Consider the following 19,277-nt stretch of genomic DNA (forward strand, 5'->3'; position numbering starts at 1 on the left):
CTGCCTTCAGCCCTCCCCCAGGAACCATCTTTCCTGTGCGACAGCTCTTACCTCTCAGTCTTCCTGATTAAACCAGTCTGCTCTGACTCCCCGGCAGCATCTTCTCACCAGGCCGGTGATAGCCCCCAGGTCTGGCCACACCCTCTTAATTAGCCCAACTGGCCACCCCTAGACTGGAACAAGAGAGCTGAGCCCTGCTTCATTAAATGGGCCAGCTGCCCTGTTACATCTCCTCCCACTGCTCCTGCCAGAATAGCTCCCCCTATTCCTGTAATCCTGACCTGCAAAGTTTCGAAGGACCACGGCAAAGAAAACAGCCTGGGTAGGAGATTCTAGCACTGGGGGGTGATTAATCCTTTGGAGAGCCAAGGGCAGATCACATGGGGAAGAAATCAACTCCGCCTTGCCTTAGTTTTCATTGTGCGTCATTAACTGCTTAGTTAAAAACTAATTTAAGGGAGGAGAAAGGTCAACTGGAGAAAAGTGTGACTTTTTTAGGGCTTTATTGAGCTCCATAACATAAAACAGCCAGTGAATCTGTAGCAGGGTCACTCCCAGCCTTATTTATCCTGAATGGAGCTGAGGTTTATACAGACTTAGAAATCTCCTGCCCATGAGTTGAAATATGACTTCACTGTGGGATATAATGGCCAAAGTGCCACAGTGAGGGTAATTTATTATCCACTGGAAGTCACTACATCAGCCATAGAGACAAGAGCTAACTGCGCTCAGGGACATGGTTTATTAGCCCCTCTTCCTGATCCGCCTGAACTTGAAAAACCACCTATTAGCATAGAGTGCGACGGTGCCTCGTGGCCTTATTGGAAACAGAGACCACCCAGCAGGCAGTTAATTGGCCGTTTGCTTGTTCGACAAAATAGGCAGCAAGTTTGTCTGTTTTACAAATATGTTAACAAGTTTGGGGACACACATAGCTTGTACAAATCTAAATAAACACATATGGTTTATTTCAGAAACAGGCCATTACCCATGGCACAAATCAAGTTGCTGGCAGGAAGATTTCTCCCTTTTTCTTGGGAGATGCCTTTGCAGATTTACCAGCAACAGAACTGCAAAATTGGCTGGGCTATTTGGCTTTTCCTGGCAAATGCACAAAGGGCCAGGTTTCCCAGTGCTTCACAGCAAGAGGTTTCCCCAAGAGCTCTGGATCCAACATGATGAGTGCTTTTGCACAGCTAGCCTCTTTTGGTGCCTAAAGAAGAACTGAGCTCTTCTGTCCAAAGCAAGTAGCTTTAGCAGATCTTATGAGAGAGGCAAAAAGACTGAAATAGAGTGAAATTCCACCTTCCCGCAAAAGCCTGAGCAAATGGCTTTGTGCAGGATCAATCATTTGGGGTGACACTGGAGAAAGAGAATTCATCCCTCTCCCCAAGCCCAGCCAAGAAGCAGGTCCCAGTCCTGAGCTGCCACTGCTGCCTATAATATCAGCTATGGTCCACTACAAACTTCCCCATCTCTACTATGTAGGGTTGTGGCTACTGGATATTCACTTGCACACTAACTAACCCTCTCACTCCTCTTGTGCGGTTCACTTTGAACTGTAACTGTTTAAGCCTCTGTACCTAGAGAATTTGCAACCTTCCCCCTTTTGCCAGCCCTGCCAAAAACATTTTCCTTAGCCATGTGCCCTGGTTAATTCACATGCTTTGCTATTTAAGCGCTGAATCACCATTTTGCTGTACAAAGCATGCAATCGGTGCTATTAGCTCTAACCTGTATGAAGCATTCTCTCTCTTCTCCATTTTGTGCCACCAAAACAAAGGCACTGCTTGTTCATTTGCCTTCAGCCAGGGCCTGTGTCAGGAGAAATATGGATTCCTGTGTCAAGACTGAATAACTGATTTGTAAGTTCACATGAAAGGGACTAGTCAGTTTCCTTCCCTTGTTCTCAGGCACCAGCACAATGGCGCAATATCAGGCTGCAAACACTGCAGGGAAAGATTTAAGTCAAACAAACTGTTTTCATTGATTTTTTTTTCCAGTCTCATGACAATATTCCCTCCATACTATCTGATTTTAGACCCTTTTTGTGATGAAAAGAACCAATCGCTTCTCAGCCTAAGCTGCCTAACAAGGTCAGTTCCATTAAGCATCTAAGGAAGCGAGTCTGGGAAAGCGTTTCAAGGGATGGTGGAGAGAAGAAATAGAAACGTATTGACACAGGGAGGGAGAAAGAGCGGCGCAGTATACAGCTGCATTTGGGAGGGTTGTCTTACAGACTCAGGTAGTTCTGCCTTGTTGGGAAACTAGCATGTAGCAAACCCAAACGCAGCAGGACCCTCAGTGAGAACACTTTACCCTGACACACATCAACTTCACTGCAAGCCAAGTTCCACTTTAATAGGAGAGAGGCCTCGTCTATATTGGCGCCTCTCAGCATTGCTGTGCTAGCAGACCTGCACCAGTGCTACCCTGGCGATGGTAGAGTCCTCAGTGGAAATGCAGACTTCATGACACTGATCCTCCTTGTCACTTCAAACCTGGCACTGCTCTGGTCAGTCGCTAGGCTCTTGTCACTTTCAAACCCATGCAGGGTACCTGGCTTTTCTTCAGTTCTCAGGTTAAGAAAAGCCGTTGCGTTTCGTGCGGGCTTCAGCATTTACTTTCCTACTTGATAAACTGTCTGCCTGACACGTTGCTCCACCAGGGCATTCATCTTTATTTGTTATCGGCAGGTCCGTCTGATTAACGAGCAACATGGGGGGAAGCAACACAATGGTGTCATGGATTTTTCATTTTTCAAACCACTTTGGCCTCAGCAGGGGTGACAGCAAATCTGGACAGAGCAGATGGTGTCAGGATGGCTTTGGGTTTGTTTTTTTTTTTAAAGTGAAAATGTTTGGGTCCGAGCAAAGGCTGCAAACTTCCCTTTGGAAACCTCTGCTGATCTTTTGCCCCAGGGGCTAACGACAGCCTGGAATCCAGGACAGATTTCCACATGCAGGGCTGTTTCCAAGGGAACAGAGGAACTTGGTTTGTAACTGGCTTTGTGTTTGCTATTTAACAATCCTTCAGTGCTGGAGGCCAGCCATGCTTCCTCAGAGGATTCCAGGTTCAAAAATTCAGAAGCTCTATATATCCAAAGGCTCAGAAGCCCTCTCTACCCTCCTCTCAAGACCTGATCCAATGTCTTTTGAAGACAATGGGACCTTTTCAACTGACTTCAGTGGGGTTTTGGATCACACCCTAAACACTTCTCCATCAGAGAGCACCCAGTTAGTTGCTGAAATATCTGGATTACGACATGGACAGTCATATGATTTAGAAGGCAGGAGAGGCAAGTATAGACAAAGGAGGAGCAGCACCAGTTTTTAGAGATTGCACTGGAAGAAGATTTGAAAGAAAACCCAACAAACAGGTTCACTTTGGATCTTACTCAGTTACATACAGGAGCAAAAGGCTTATTTCAGACAGTAAAGCACAGCCGTTACTCTAGGCAGAGCTGATCTCTGTGTTTCCTTCAGACATACAGCCGCAATAAGCCAGCTGTACCACAGTTTTATTAAGCCTTATGAATTTTTTAGCAGATCTGGGAGCTATAGATTTTAACCTGGGTAGATATTTAGCTCCACCTTAAAATGAAAAATCTCAAAGTCAGAGTAGCATTTCATCCCTTAAATACGTAATTGCAGCTGAAGCAAAACTCCAAGAACAAAGCGGCCAAAGGTGAGTGAATTAAAAGTGATCTGAAGGCAAACTACCAGGAAGGCTAGTGATTAAAACAACAGACTGGCAAGCAGGCTTCTTGTGTTTTGATCCCCTACTGCACACATGCTCCTGTGTAACTGTGATGAAGGGACAGCGGCTCAGTTTACGCAACCATGAAATGGGGACAACACAGACTAAGCTCCAAGGAGCACTGTCAGAGTTAACTGATATTGGAAGGGTGCTTTGAGATCTGAGGGTTAAGGCAGCTGTATAAACACAAACTCATTTTACGGCACCTACACAAAACCTGTGCAGATACTGCACATTTTTTTCGCACAGGCGGATATTTGTGTATCACCCATGACGCATCGCTTGCTCACACTCCTTTGTAAGCTTATTCCTCAGTCTGACCTGAAAAAGCTTATTAAGCCAACCGTGCCAAAAGCTTTAAGAATGCAAGGTGGGGCTGAATGGCTCTCTTCAAAGGTACATTTCCACCATCGCCTGCCAGGGCACGTCTGTCACTACTTAATCCTTACATTGGAAATTAATCTGCAGTCATTTAGCTGCATCACTTGTTTACCCCAGAGGAGACTCACGGCTTCCGTCATTCAGACAAGGCTCAAATCAGCAGCTGTTTTCTGACCTCTCACTCTTAGAGGCTGAATTTCTTTGAAGACAAAAAGACAGCACAGCCATGCTAAAGCGTGTGCATATGTCTCCAGCCACCAGGGCCCTGCATCCGTTGGTTGCAGAACTGTGCTCCAGAATTCAAGCTTTTATTTTCCAGCTGCAAAGAGAACCTTCCCAATTTGAAGGGAAAGCAAACGGAGGCACTGAGCTTAGTCTGCAGAGAGCCTGAAGCAATGGCTCTGAGAGGAGTGAACCGCCTCATTCGTCTGACGACGATGCAGACAGACCAGCTTTGCAAAGCACTCTGAGGTCTATTGATGAAAAGTGCTGTATAAGACCGAGGAATTCTTATTAAAATATTATCTCAGCAGCAAGTGACGTCTGAAGACTGATGTGTCAGAACTGGTAACTATGACGTTGTTGATCACTGAACACCCAACTAATATCTCTGTCCCACAAGCCCAAACTTCCTTCCACCCCTTTCCAGGTGCCCACAACCCCAGCTGTCCCCTCCTCAAAGGCCAAAGCCTCCAGCTCCCTCCTGGACCACCTCTGCGATTCAGCCCTGCATTTCCAACACCAAGGTCTGCAGCATACTGAAAATTAAATGCTATGGGGCCATTAAAGTTAAACTAAACAGTATATCCTGTTACACAACGAGGGGGATACACCGTGCTGATTGTATTATTCACTCTCATTTAATTTCATTAAAAATCAGTTAATTCAGCCAACTCTGCAACAAGATATCCAGCGCTGCCATGCTAGGGTTGCCGCCAGATGCAGGAATCTTGTTGTAGAATTTGTCCTGCATTTGCGTGGAGCACATAAGGCCTTGCCTTTCATGAGTCTTCCCAATGGCACAGTCCGTGTGTGTGTCCTCACCTGAGGCCCCAATCCTGATCCACACAAAGACCCCAGTGGGGCTCTCCACAAAGTCCTCACATGGGCATATGTAGTAAACATCATGAAGTCTTGGCCCTAACTTGCAGGGTTTTGCGAAGCGCTTTAAATAAGGTGACAACACTGTGTGAATGATGCATTGGAGGATTCCACAAAGAGACCTGCTACTGTCCAGAAGCACCCAAGCTGCATGACCGTGGTAGTCCCTTTGCACCTGCAGATCCACATTCCCAATTTGAAAATGATCCTCCTGCCACGCACAAGGCCATCTTGGGAGCATTAGCTGTGGATTAGCTGCTCTGTCATGTTCTCTCCCCCTCCGGGTGAAAGCAACGGGGCCCAGCAAGCCTTACAAACAGTTGGTGGCTTCTACACGAGCAGCTTCCCTGCATCCAGAGTTTGTTTCCCAAGCCCCACAGTTCTCATCTGGATCCAGATCTCACATACAGCAACACTGTGCAGGGTGTTTGGAGCTGAGATTCTGGGTCTGCCTGGGAGAAAGATATAGGAGGATTCTGAACCTTCCCAGTCTTCCTATTTTGGTCTGGGTCATCTCATCCCCTATATGTAACACCAGGCTACACTCCATTCCGGCTCCCCTGATTGTAACGGTACAGGAGCAGCTCAGCCTGGTCTTCCAGATTTTAGACTAGGAGGCCTATGTTCTGGTTAACTGGGGACACCCCACTAGTCTGTATCCGTTTCCCTTCCCCTTGAGCTTGAGCAGATGGAGGAGGGGGTGGGTTCTGCTCTTGGCACTCCTGAGCCAGCGGTTTTCCCTCAATACACCAATGTCATTAAGGCTTTTCAGTTACAGGCAACTTTACCACCATTATCCAAGAAAGAAGTTTCCAAAATGCAATGTACGTACGATCCGCTGAGCATTCTCACCTCTCTCCAACCTACAGAGAAATTCTCGCAATGAAGGTGACAAAAGCAGGTTCAGCTGGGCTAGGAGTCCAGGACGCCTTCTCAAGTGACGCCACTCTAGGCAGCGGTGAACTGGCATGGTCAATCCAGATCGGAAAGAGCAGCCATTCTGGTGCTGAACGGAACCAGTTCACTGGGGAGAAGAGCAGCTTCTCCAGATATCCCCGTCTCTGCCCTCTGTAGAATGAACTGTAAAGGATAATTCAGAGAGAACTCTGTCCGGTTCATTTTGTGCATGGAGATCACAGCTGGCAGGATAATACTGTATCATTTAGATGTCTTTGGTACTTATATGGCCCCCGTTACCATACAACAGTGATACAGTGCGGTTCACAAGCTGCAAGTGGCTCTTTGCAGCACATGATATTAAAACACTGGGTGATTTAAATTATTAACCATTCTAAGTTATTAGCCAATCAGGATGCTTTTACTTTGTTATGATCCAATTGTAGTTGATAAAATAATACTTGGTCAGTCATTTTGCTGGGAAAGTTTTTATATTACAGTATATACATACACACACACTAAATATTTCCCCTGCCATGTTGCTTCAGTATGAACATATAGTACTATAGTAAGTGAAACGATGGATTCACACTGCTGAGACTCTTTTAGGTAATGCTGATCGCTAATTTGGCTCCTGAACCATTGAGGTCTGAGTATCACAGCCATAGAATAGAGTTATTCTACCCTACTCTAGTGATTACAGTACAACACTGCCAGCTTCAGGCAATTTGCAGAAATGCAGCCCCTATCCAGGCTGAAAACCTGAACACAATGGCACAATCTAGAAAAAAGCATGAAGAGTCCTTATGGCATCTTAGAGACTAACAAATTTATTTGAGCATAAGCTTTCGTGGGCTACAGCCCACTTCATCAGATGGGATGCAGTGGAAAATACAGTAGGAAGATACACAAACACGCACACACACCCCATGAAAAAATGGGTGTTGCCATACCAACTCTAATGAGACTAATTGATTAAGATGAGCTATTATCAGCAGGAGAAAAAAAAAACGTTCGTAGTGATAATCAGGATGGCCCATTTCAAACAGTTGACAAGGAAGTGTGAGTAACAATAGGGGGAAAATTAACATGGGGGAATAGGTTTTTAGTTTGTGTAATGACTCCTCCACTCCCAGTCTTTATTCAAGTCTAATTTAATGGTGTCCAGTTTGCAAATTAAATCCAGTTCTGCAGTTTCTCATTGGAGTCTGTTTTTGTAGGTTTTTTGTTGAATAATTGCAAATTTTTGGCTGTAATTTACAATCTAGGAAGCTGCAGGGTCCCAAGATACTGGAGAGGAGAGGAAAAAGCTGGATCATGTGTCTCACCCTCTGCTCCAGCAGGCAGAAGCTGGAGTGGACCAGGAGTTGCTGAGTCAGCACAGGACAATGACAGGCACATAAGCAAAAGGCCCAAACTGCTACCTGTGCTGGGAGAGTCTGCTGAGTTCTCCTTCACCAGTTAGGATGCTCAGCAAACCAGGCTCTGCACTCTCATGAGAGACTTTTGTTCAGGTTTCCTCGTCACTGGGACAGTTCTGAGTTCAGCTCGGCCACACCTGGCTGTTACATTTTGGAGGAGAACACAAACTAATCTCAAATGTCTAAGATGTGGGGCTTGACTTAAGATACGCATTACAGAAAGGGTGGCAGGCATTTACCATGCTTCAGTAGCTCAATACTCTCCTGTCCTGGAGACACGTTAACCGAAACACTGCTGCAAGGACACAAAGCATCAACTTCAGATGCAAGAGTCTTGGAGTTAAGGCTTAAATTCCTCCCTGAACTCACTTGAATAAGCCTAGCTCGTGTAGCTCATACAATGTGCAAAAGCATCCCCCAGATCTCAGTGCAGAGGTGCCAACAGGAATCAGCACTGGCAGAACTGGCAGCTTGAGCAGTTAGCATGGAGTTTGGGTGCAGGCATCAGACCCTTCAAATTAATTGAGATTCTGTGATCTGTTCAAAATAAAGGGGAAAACATCTGACACCTGTTCAAATACACTGAGATGCATCTCTTCAAACCACCAGCAGCTAACAGCTTCCCAAGATTTATTTAGAGTTTGGGCAGTGTCGCGAGGCGGTGGGATACCCCACAGCTACACGGAGCGACGAGCCTCCCCTAGCACTAACATGGGCAGAGCCAGTGGGTCCTGCGCCCGCCCCCCAGAGGTCACGGCATAGGACAGGAAGTAGAAAAGCCCCGCTGCAAAACTCAGTTGAAAGCCAGCCGCCGGAAAGGCCAGATGCCTGTGGCCTAGCTCCGGTTTGGGGAACGCTGGCAACCCGAGACTGGCCGGGCCAGCCAAACCTACCCCTCGCCAGCTACCCCGAGGAGCAGCCAAGCCTACCCCTCGCCAGCTACCCCAAGGAGCAGCCGAGCCTACCCTTCGCTAGTTACCCAGAGGAACCAATGGTGCTGGAAACCGCCGAGGACACCAGCCAAACCCAGGTACCTTACGAGGGGGAGTCCAGAAGTAGCCCGGAGGCAGCCGACCCTGGCCTGGCCGCAGCAGGGCCAGAACCAATGTCAGTGTATTGTGGTCAGGATCCCTACTGATGCAGCAGCAAGTCTGTTGCTGCTAGGGCCCTGGGCTGGGACGCAATGGAGCGGATGAGCCTGCATCCCCCCTGCTACCCCACTCACGGGTGGCAGTCTCCCCCTCGCACCAGATGCTCAGAAGCCTGAGCTCCTGACTGTGCGTTTGCTGCCCCGCCCTGACCTAGGGCCTGGGCTTGTACTGAACTATTGGCTCAGACCCTGCCTAAGGGCCCGAGCTCCTGACTGTTTGTTTACTGGCCAGCCCTGACCCAGGGCTTGGGCCCAGAGCAAACTATTGCGAGGCGGTGGGCCGAGCCTCAGCCGAGCCCTTCTACAGGCAGATCTATCCTGCAAACATTTGAGGCATGATCTGCTGTATCGGCAAAAGGCACAGTGAGTGTAGATGAGATTAGACCAGCAAGGATGTCCTTTTGCTTGCTGGAATAATTTATACTACTAAAAGCACAACTGCATCTGCACTAGGAGCTTTTGGCCAGTATATCACACCCATACAGCTAGATCAGCAAAGCCCTCCTCGAGTAGAAGTGGGTCTACATTACAGCTGACTTTTACTTAACACTTCACAAGTAGAGTCCATCCACACTTCATTTGACCCTTACGGGCACAGCAAATTGTAAGTCAAGAGTTTATCTATGCTAGAGGGTTTTAGCGCAGGTTAACTGATAGCCAGTTAACTCGAGTTAGCCAATGTGTTTGTACATGCTAGTCTGGACTCCACAAGCACATACAAACGTGGTAGCTCACTTGAGTTCACTGGCCAGTGAACTCAAGTTTGAAAGACTTTAGTGTAAATGAATCCCTAGTAGAAAAAGTAGTGCAAACCCTATTCCTTAATTCCTGTTCTCTTCACTCATCTCCTTACAGCCATTGCATGGTTACAGTCCCTCCAGTGGCACATGTGATTTTTCTGGCCCCTCCCAATATTTAAATCATGCCTTTATGGGGGCTGTTTCTTCAGATGCCCATGAAATGAATAAGATTAAAGCCACTAACATTGTTTTTTAAAAATGCTTCCTATCTCCATTCCTTTCACTTTGTATAACATCCAAACTCACCTCTTGCATTCTGTAGCTGACCTAGTTATAACAGCAATGACTGGTGCAGAATCCAGCTACTGTGGCGATGTGGCCAAATAGTCACCTAGACAGTTCAAGGAGAAAGGAACCAAATATGCTCTCTGCCTGCTTTCCACTAGTCTTGGGCCTAGTAAGGTTCTGTTTTATATGTCATTTAAACCTCCTCCGACAAGAATTATTGTATTGCACATACAGGGATGTAATACAGTACGAAGGTATTGTGTAAATGGTATTACAGCAGAAGTTCCATTAAACTTGGCCATTCACCAACCCTTCTCTGGAAAACAGCGAAGTCACTTGTGAGAGAGCAGCAGCAGAAAGGTCCCAATCCTTACCCCAATGAAAGGGCTTGTCTGTATGATGCAGTTTACTAGTTTAACAAAGGTGTGATTTTAAACCCTGTGCAAGAGGCTGTGTACACAGTCTTCCGTTTAAACCAGAATTTTTTCAGTTAATCTTAAATCGATTAGGAATGGGTTTAAGCCGAATTGTAGTAAGCCTCCAGTTTAACTAAACCAATGCAAGTCTGTAATGTAGACAAGGCCTTAGTCAGTGACAAAACTCTAACTTTCAAGACAGCAGGATCGGGCCCATATTCACATGCAGGTGGGTGGACAAATAAGTAAACTTGGAAGAATTAGATTATCATCAGTAAATGTTGGTAAAAGTTGATTTCACCATACATACAAACCGACAATACGTATGTCCATAAATCGTCTAAATTTACAGATAGGCAAAGAAAGAAAAATGCTGTTGGAGAACTTGAGGGGTATGTGGGCTGTATATTTTACATGGGATGTTGACAATTTGTGTTTTACTGGTTATCAATCTTTAACTTTTTGAATTTCATTGTCTGCTATCATTAAATAATTATTGTCCAGCTCCCTCACTATCTGACCTCCCCATAATTTCCTGCAACTGTGAACATTTCAATCAGTAGAAATTAAAAAGTGCTTAAAAGCCATAATTTTGCACAACTGTACAAATGTAAATGCTAAAAATAGAAAAAAATGCTTAAAATAAACATGGATCTCCTCAGTCAAAATGATAAAAAAAATAAAAATCTGCCAAGCCTAACAGATAAGGCACGCACATATTTTTTGCTAACTTAGGCGCAAAGTGGACAAAAATCCAGCCCCTAAGCTTAGAAACGTGTAAAATGTCACAGGCTGAGACTTCATCGAGTTCAACCTCAGGCACATTGTCACATCTGCCTTAGGAGAGAAGAGCTTCTAATGAGAAGGATGACAAGGCACCACTCATGGAGGAATGTCTCTGACAGTTCTTTATTACAGAGCAGAGCAGTATCATTTCAAGGCCATTAGAGGATTGAATAAACTTGCAGGGAGGCGGGGGCAGGAACTCAGTCAGCACTTTATTAAAAACAAAGAATTTAGGAAGAGCCTTCCTCTACCTGCTTAATGATTCCATAGGTCAGGCCTACATTACAGACCTGTATCAGTTAACCACCACCCATGAGCAAGTTATACCAACCTAACCCCATCATATAGACAGTGCTTCTCCTGTTGACATAGCTACTGCCTTTTGGGGAGGTGGATTAACTCCACCAACAGAAGATCTCCCATCGGTGTAGGAACATCTTCACTTCCGTGTTACTGTGGCACGGCTGCACCAATGCAGCATTTTAAGTGTAGACCTGCCCACAGGAAGTACTATTTCCTCCAAGACAGCTGAGCTGCAGGCCCCAGCATAGGCTGAGAAGGGTACGATGCCGCAACCGTCTTGTAAAAATTAAGCTTGCCCACATGTGATCATTAAAGACCCGGAAAAGGGTGAATCCTGAGGCAGATTAAATGGTGTCAGAGATAAATTAGTGTACATGGGTGGAACTTTAACTGAGCTAGCGAAAGTGAGTGTGATACCATGGCACTGTCACCAGGCTAAGAGGGCTCGAGATCGGGGTGAAGTAGAAACAGTAGCCAACAGGAGAAAAAGCAGTCTCCACCCCAGCTACAAATCTGCTTTCTGCCCCAGGCAAGTAAGTTACACCCTGATCCCCACTGTTTACATCACCTTTTCATTTGGCCCAGCATCCACAAAGCACTTCATAATCCCTCCCAATGACACAGGCAACAGTAAAGCTTAGCACTAATAGTGCTTTGCATCTTCATAGTCCTGTTCACAGAGCAAGCCTCCAAACAGCCCTTAGAAGGACATCAGGCAGATTAGTCCCTTTTCATATCTAAGGGAAGCAATGGCAAAGAGTTGTGCCTAGAATTACACAGCAAATCAGCACTAGAGTTCTTACTCTTAATCCCAAACTCCTTCTTCTACACCACGCTGCCTCTTGAGACATAAATAAGGGATTAGCCCCACTCCTTTTATAATCTGCTAAAACAGTTATTTGTGGGCTGTGAAGTTAGACCGTGAATCACGCCAAAGCATCTAACGACAGCAGCATTATGCTGCACATAAAAACATATGTCCCTCGAGGCAGTTTTCCCTGCCACAAGGGTTTATAGCTCCTGGGCTCTGCTGCAGATACATGTAACGCAGGATGGAACTCGGGGGCACTTTAAACCAGAATCAACAAAAGGAAAAATATAAATGAACAAATTCCCACAGACCTCCTGTTCTGGCCAAAGCCCTGCATTCAAACACGCAAACCTTACACACCAGCCATTAACACAGCTTAAAGGTCTCTGCCCCAAAGCATCCCAACAGCTTGTATGAAAGAAAGAGCAAGGAAACCAGGCAGGAGAAACATGATTTTAGTGGCAGAATGACACTGACGTGTCCTGTGTCCTGGGCAGGCATTAGTGACCACACCTACTCCAGAAAGCTTCCCAATAATCCTTTACCCTGGTTTGTGGCCCAGATGGGAGACTGGTGGGGGCAGCATGCTGCCAAAGGCCTGAGGGGCAAATGCGACCACCTAAAAAATTGCAAGGAAGTCAGGAGTGGGGACTTTGATACAGGAAGAGCAGGAGAACACGCAGGTGTTGATAAGCAAGTTTATCTTTATTAAAAAGACAAAGTTCAATTGAAGTCTGTCTCAGTATTACAAATGCTCAGGCTCAACAGTGCCCTGCATAGAAAGCTGTATACCAAAGTGGACTCTGTTGATAGATCAGATCACCAAAACCTATTAACATCTGCCCTCAAACATATGTTTGCCCTTTCAGTTGAACTGATTATCCCTTGACATACAAGGACAGGGCTGCCTGGTTCACAAGGGGGCTCTTATGGTCAAAGGCACCTACCTCATGCGTACCTAGGGTGTGTGCTTTCCAGTGCTTCTACTTCAAAGCTTTACAGAGGAGTGTCCATAGGAAACGTTCTCCCAGAAGATCCGAACCCAGAAATGTAACACAGAGCCGTTTAAAATAATTAACCATGGCCTGTTAAAAATGAAACATTTACACACCTCACTGAACCTCTGCCTGGGCGAGAGGAGAGGTCAGGAGGCCATTTAATACATATGATGGACAGATGTGCTACAGATCTGCTCGGGTACCAGCAGAGACTCAGCATGCAGCAATACAGCTTATTACAAGAGGCTGAAAAGGCCTATGATCAGAAGAGGTGCTGGACATCCAATATCCTCAGTTCAGATGCTGTAACATAAGACCAGTTGCCTTAGGGTTTGTCTATATGGAAAGTTTTACCAGTGATGCTAATATAATCCCCATGTGGACATACAAGCCTGGCTTTTGTTTAGCTTAAATCCTGTCCCAAGCAACATAAATTAAACCAAAAAGGGGCTTCTCATACCAGAATAAGAGCATATGCATGGTGTAATACTGGTACAACTTTACTGGTTTAAATTCACCACCTTATGTTATACCAAAAAGATCTTCCCATATAAGTAAGGCTTGAGAAGCAGAATGCCTAAGAAAATACCCAGCATAGATATAGCACTTCTTACTTTCAAAGTTCTTTATCAAATGACATTAACCCCATAACACCCAGTGAGGTAGGCAACAGTAAGCTCCATTTTACAGATGGAAAAACCAAGGCACAGAGAAATTAAGTGGCTTGCCCAAGGCCACTGGGGGGAAACAAATGAGATGGTTAGGATTCAAATCCAGGCATTTCCAGCTCCCTTACCATTCACAGTTCACCCCACACCGCTAAGACTTCCAAAGTCTGCTATGTATGCTGCTGCTTATGAATGGAAGCAGTCTGCACACGTTTCCTTCTAATCTCTGCATCTGAAAATCACTTTGAATGCCCAAGAAAATGGCGCCACAAACGCATGAAATGGGTCACCTCTCATTCCAGCTCTCCGGCAATAGCACTGGTCTTTCCCACTAGCAGACAGACTTTCTAACCAGGAGTCTTTTCCCTTTTTGTAAGGAAGAGATCAACCATAGTGTTACGTGTTGCTGTTCCACTGTGGGCCATTTCCTAGACTATTCACCATAAGAGCTACAGCTCTCAAATTTCTTATTCACATTCTGCCTGCAGAAGCAACATGGCTTAGGGAACATGCATAAAAAATTGCCACATCAATCCCCATTAAACTATAACTATGCAAGAGCTAGACATATCATCATATAACAAGGAAGAACCGGGCACAGGATGTATCTGCTGAGAGACCTACAAACAATACAACCCTGGGATTAACCGGATCAACCCACTCCATCTTGCAGAATGGGTTCTATTAGGAAATAGCTCTCTCTACCACCAGGGTTGATTTCGCCATCACTTCCACTCCTCAGTCTGTGAGACAGAATGTGCTTGGCAGAAGGCAGAGTTGGTTCTTTGACAAATGCTCATCACCAGCCCACTGGAGCTTTAAGCCAGCACTGAAAATAGGAAGTGTACATTTTCCCAGAAAATCACTGCCAAGTATTGCTAGATGCCTCTCTCCCTCCAGCTGCGATCAACCCCTTCTGACTGGATTTCTAACCAAAGCCAGGTTCTCTACTGTACAAAGCAGCAGACTGGCTGCTTAAACCAGTCTTGCCTGGCTGTTTTCCCTGGGCAGCCTGGAGTGAAAGTCTGATCCAGGCATCGCCCTATTTTAATAACTGAATCTGAGGCTGGTGAAAGCTGTCACCTGCCTGCTAAGATTGCTCCCGAGTAACGGTGTCCAGCTGTGAAGCAATCACAACTGGCAGCTAAGTCACCAGAAACCATTTGAACACTTTGATGCCACCTATATAACACCTCGGTGCCAGTTCCATTTTATAGTTGTCATAACTCCTCCATTACATGCAGCACTGAACAGCAATCACTCCTTTCGGGTGAGTAACCTCTCATTGTCATAACATGCCCAAGGTGGATATGCCACACTGCACACCCTGCTGGACTTTACTGATCGCAACTAAAAGGCTCCTTGTGTCCTGGTTAATACCTTCCCCTGGGGCTCAGGAACACTGTGCTCCTGGCAGTTGGAGTTCTAAAACAAGATCTAGATCAAGTCAATCGGGACATTTCAAGGGAGTCCTGCAAAGAGCCCTTACATCAAACAGTCGAACAAAAATTTCGCACAGGGAACAAAAATATTTCCCAATGAAGAACAGGGTTCAGTGACCATGGGAAAATATGAGTGAGAGCCAAAACAGACCAGGTGGTGAGGATGAAGTTTATCAAGAGGAGTGAAGTAGCACCATCTGCTTTACCGTGATGCTGACAAAAATAAAACATTCAGTGGCGACTTCCTGTGTTACAGCATAGGGGTGGAGCTGCAGAATCCCCTTCATGTTGTACGGGGATGATTCACAGATCGGGGAAGGGACAGTTCACATTTAAGGCTCAACTCTGCTCTTACTGAAGTTAATAGTGAAAGTCCCTTTGAAATCAGTGGCAGTAGCATCAAGTCCTTGAAATGTCTGTCTGCTCACATGGTGAATTGTCTCTGGCTTTCTCTTGGTGCTTATTGCACAGTCAATTCAACCCTCTTCCCAGAGAAGAAGTTCCTAAGACACCATCGGAAGTCTCTTGTACAAGAGAAACTGCTTATCTCAACAAGATCAAAGCCCATAAAATTCACATGGAGTCACCAGTTCGAGCCAGCCTTCTTGCTCTGGCCCCATCAACAACAAACCTCCCACTTGCACCCCGAGCTCTGGCATTAACACTGAAGTCATGGGGCTACAGCAGCTCTCGCCATTACAGTTTGGGCAGCGTGCCTGCTGGTGCCAGTATAATACCAAAAACATAGAAGAGCCCCAGCAGGAGGTTGAGCTTGGCTGTCCGCTGGGGAATTTTGCTGAAGCTCTGGCTCCGGAACTGCCTCTCCAGTGAAAAGGCCATAGGAATGGTAAGTAGTGGCAGCGCCATGCTGATGGTGTAACGTGTGGCCAAGATGCAGAAAATCAGGTATGGCAGGAAGAGCAGCGTGTTGTAGAGCATGTAGGAAAACGTGGGGCCAATGAGGATAGCCAGGGTGACAATGCCTGCCTGCTGGTCAGATTCCATGTCCCGTGTGTTGTTGCTGTGCAGGATGGCCTCAGTGCTGAGGGCTAGTGGGACAGCATAGAGCAGCGGTGAGACAGACAGATAACCAACCTGCACTGCATGGGCAAACATGACAGCCAGGGGCCCAAATGTGATGAGGATCACCAAGTCGCCAAGTGCAACATATTTAAATCCAACTCCTGTGGCAAGAAATAAGCGGAAAACAAGTGTTACCAGGTGAAATTCACTTTATGGAGGATAATAGATGTTACTCAAACAGCACAGCAGCTCCTACAAAATGTGGTAAAACAGCCAACACAAATGCAACTAGGACAGGGCTACAGATGCTCTTTTATTGCCCCAGAACTGAGTATTATTCTCCCTTTCCAAAGATGACAAAGAAAATACAACATCTGCAATTCTCCAGTCTCACCCACTGAGCAAAGATTATGAGGCAGATTCCAGTTACCACCTGGAATACTTGTTCCACAAGCAGTCACACTGAAGTCAACGGGATTACACATACAGAAAGGTGCTACACAACGTGAGTAAAGATATTCGAATCTGGTCCTGAACAGACGCAACCATCAGGTTAGACTAACAGCTGCTACATCTTTCAAATGATATCCTCCGAATCCTAGAAACTGCTTAATCTTATCTATAGCAAAACACTGGGTGTCTCTTCAACCACCCAGCTGCAGAACTGAAGAGGCAAAAGACATTTTTATCTTGATAAGCTCCACCAAAAAATTCATGTTCCTACTCTACATTAGTGTTACTCATTAATCTTGGGTGCATTTCTTAAAGCACGTCTTAAGTTTACTTTTCATTTGAAACTAGATCTGGCTAATAACAAATGAAAAACTGTTCAGATAATACAAACTGAGCTCCATCCCTGGAGAAGAGAACACAGATAATGAACCAAACCAGTTGACATACACCAGATATACATTTCACACACAATTCCTGCCACAGACTCAGAGTACTGAATACAGTCCTTACCTCCAGTATAAAGGAAGGAGCTGGAAAGTCCCCCAAAGTAGATCAGGGCTAGGTGCTCCAACTTGAGAGTGGAGAGACAGTAGAGGCAGGCAGCACAGATACAGCCCAGGGTATAGAGGAAGACCCCAAACCAGACCACATCCTGAGGCTCCAAGATCTGGTCCACCAATGTTCGGTCATCACTCTTCTTGTGGTCAATGCCCTTGGAGAAGTCATAGTAGGTATTAACCAAGTTACCTGCTCCATGCACAGCCAGGACAGCCACTGCACTGCCCACTAGCAGCCCTGGGTCTAGGGATCCATGGGACCGATAGGCTAGGGCACTGCCCAGGGCTACTGGGGTCAAAGAGGCGCTGAAGCTCCAGGGCCGCAGGGCCAGAACGTAGGCTGCACACTTCTGCCTCCAGGTGCCTGGGCGGCTCTTCGCAGAGCTGAGCAGCCCGATGCCCAGCTCCCCCACGTCACCTCCTCTGGGGCTCTCAGCGCTGATGCTAATCTTCTCGGTCTGATCCTCAGCCTCCATGCTCTTCATGCAGCTGCCTCAGCAGAAGGTGCTGGAGAGAGACCTGGGAAAGGAGAGGCAGTTTGCATCAGGAAAGGGAAACCCCCAGGCCTCGCCAGTGTCTCACCGGTGACATACTCAGCCCAGGGGAGAGCCGCCAGCCCCGCAACGTGAACCTCTGCAGCTGCCACCGCCCAGCGAAGGACCCACAGGACGGAGAGCCAGGGGCGGCCCCTTCCCATGCGGGGCACCACAAGGGAGAAGCGGGGTCCTTCCCCGCTTCCTCCTCCCCATGGGGCGCCTCAGCTAGGGTGACCAGATGTCCCGATTTTAGAGGGACCGTCCCGATTTTGGGGTTTTTTTCTTATATAGGCTCCTATTACCCCCTACCCCGATTTTTCACACTTGCTGTCTGGTCACCTTGGCCTCAGCGCCCCCGACCTCGGAATCCCGCGGGCAGGGGGCGGGGCTGACTCTGCTCTCCCGTCTCCTGGGGCGGCTCCGAAGGCCCCTCACCTGCCGCGGAGCCGGGGTCCAGCTCCGTTCACGCGCGAGCCGGGCACTCAGGACCATGGCAACCAGCTCGCGCTGCCGCCATCTTGCCCGCGTGGGCCCCAGCCCGGGCCGCCCCCTCCGGAAACAAGGGCTCCGATCGCCCAAGTTCCGCTTGCCCTGAGGGGAGCCCTGGGCCGGAGGGATGGGGAAGAGCCCCGCAATACTAGGAATACGGGAGCGGGGCCGGGATCTTCCCGCAGCGGGAGGTTAAACTTCATACTCGGGGTCACTCAGCCAGTCCGTGGCAGAGCTGTGCATTGACCCCGGGAGTCTTCCCGAGCCCCATCCCCCTTCTTTAACCACAGAGAACAGACTCCCCTGCCCCTGCACACTGGTGCTCGGGGTGCTGCATGCACACGCAGCCCCGTAGACTCCGGCTTGCAAGATCAGAGCCTGAACCTCTCTGAGCCTCCGTTTTCCCCAACCTGCAAAATGGGGATAACAACCCACAGGGATTAATATGTGGGAGCGACTGGAATAATCTGGTAATAAGTGGCACAGGGAAAGCCTAGAAGTTAATTCCGAGTCACTGTTATTCAATTATCAGTTAATATTTAACTATTACTGAACATTAACATCTAATCATTAGTATCAATAACAAGTCTGTTGTATGAACCCTTAACCATTAAGATTAGCGGTAAATCACGGATGTTAAACAATTCGTATTGATTATTATAGCTATTAGCTGTTCTCCACTGTTAGGCAAATTAGGTGTCACAGAAGCGAGTACCTGCTATACGTAACATTACGGTAACAGAGCCTTTCTTCTGCCCCCGTGCTCTTCAGGGCAGGCTGCACCCAGAGCAGTAGAGAAGCGGGAGGAAATAGAAGGACCAAGTGTTCACACGGCGGAAGCGTCCTACCGTATCAATGATTTAAAAAAAAAAATCGACTCGTCCCCTTCCCGCATGCGCACAATGCCTGTGGCTTCGAAGAGGGCGGAAGCAATGTTGCTTTCCAAAGGAGGGCCAAGCTCTGAATTTTAACCAATCAGGCTGCACCCAACTTCTCATTGGTTCACTTAAGTGTCAGTATATCACCATATGTCCTTTGATTGGCCATTGGCGACTGCA

At 46.9% G+C, this 19,277-nt stretch overlaps 1 protein-coding gene across 3 annotated transcripts; it reads right to left on the minus strand.

The window, feature by feature from the left end:
* Positions 1-12,739: 12,739 nt before the first annotated feature.
* On the minus strand, positions 12,740-19,062 carry UBIAD1 (UbiA prenyltransferase domain containing 1). 3 transcript variants are annotated; one of them, XM_030537638.1, is made up of 3 exons: positions 18,935-19,062; positions 17,148-17,713; positions 12,740-16,345 (listed from the first exon to the last, which is right to left on the minus strand). In XM_030537638.1, the coding sequence occupies exons 2-3, from the start codon at positions 17,677-17,679 to the stop codon at positions 15,858-15,860; spliced, it is 1,020 nt and encodes a 339-aa protein (XP_030393498.1). In that variant the 5' UTR covers positions 17,680-17,713; positions 18,935-19,062; the 3' UTR covers positions 12,740-15,857. The 3 variants fall into 3 exon arrangements, with proteins under 3 accessions (XP_030393498.1, XP_030393497.1, XP_030393499.1); XM_030537637.1 differs by lacking the exon at positions 18,935-19,062 and adding an exon at positions 18,166-18,266; XM_030537639.1 differs by lacking the exon at positions 18,935-19,062 and adding an exon at positions 18,070-18,155.
* Between the last annotated feature and the right edge of the window lie 215 nt (positions 19,063-19,277).

The sequence above is a fragment of the Gopherus evgoodei genome, chromosome 18 (assembly GCF_007399415.2).
Source record: "Gopherus evgoodei ecotype Sinaloan lineage chromosome 18, rGopEvg1_v1.p, whole genome shotgun sequence".
Taxonomy (NCBI): domain Eukaryota; kingdom Metazoa; phylum Chordata; order Testudines; family Testudinidae; genus Gopherus; species Gopherus evgoodei.

Bases quoted from the DNA above. Each gene is read 5' to 3' on its own strand.
- UBIAD1 (XM_030537638.1), bottom strand. From the start codon at position 17,679: ATGAAGAGCATGGAGGCTGAGGATCAGACCGAGAAGATTAGCATCAGC. The intron at 16,346-17,147 runs GTAAGGACTGTA...TTCTTGCCACAG, and splicing joins CTCCTTCCTTTATACTGGAG to GAGTTGGATTTAAATATGTT.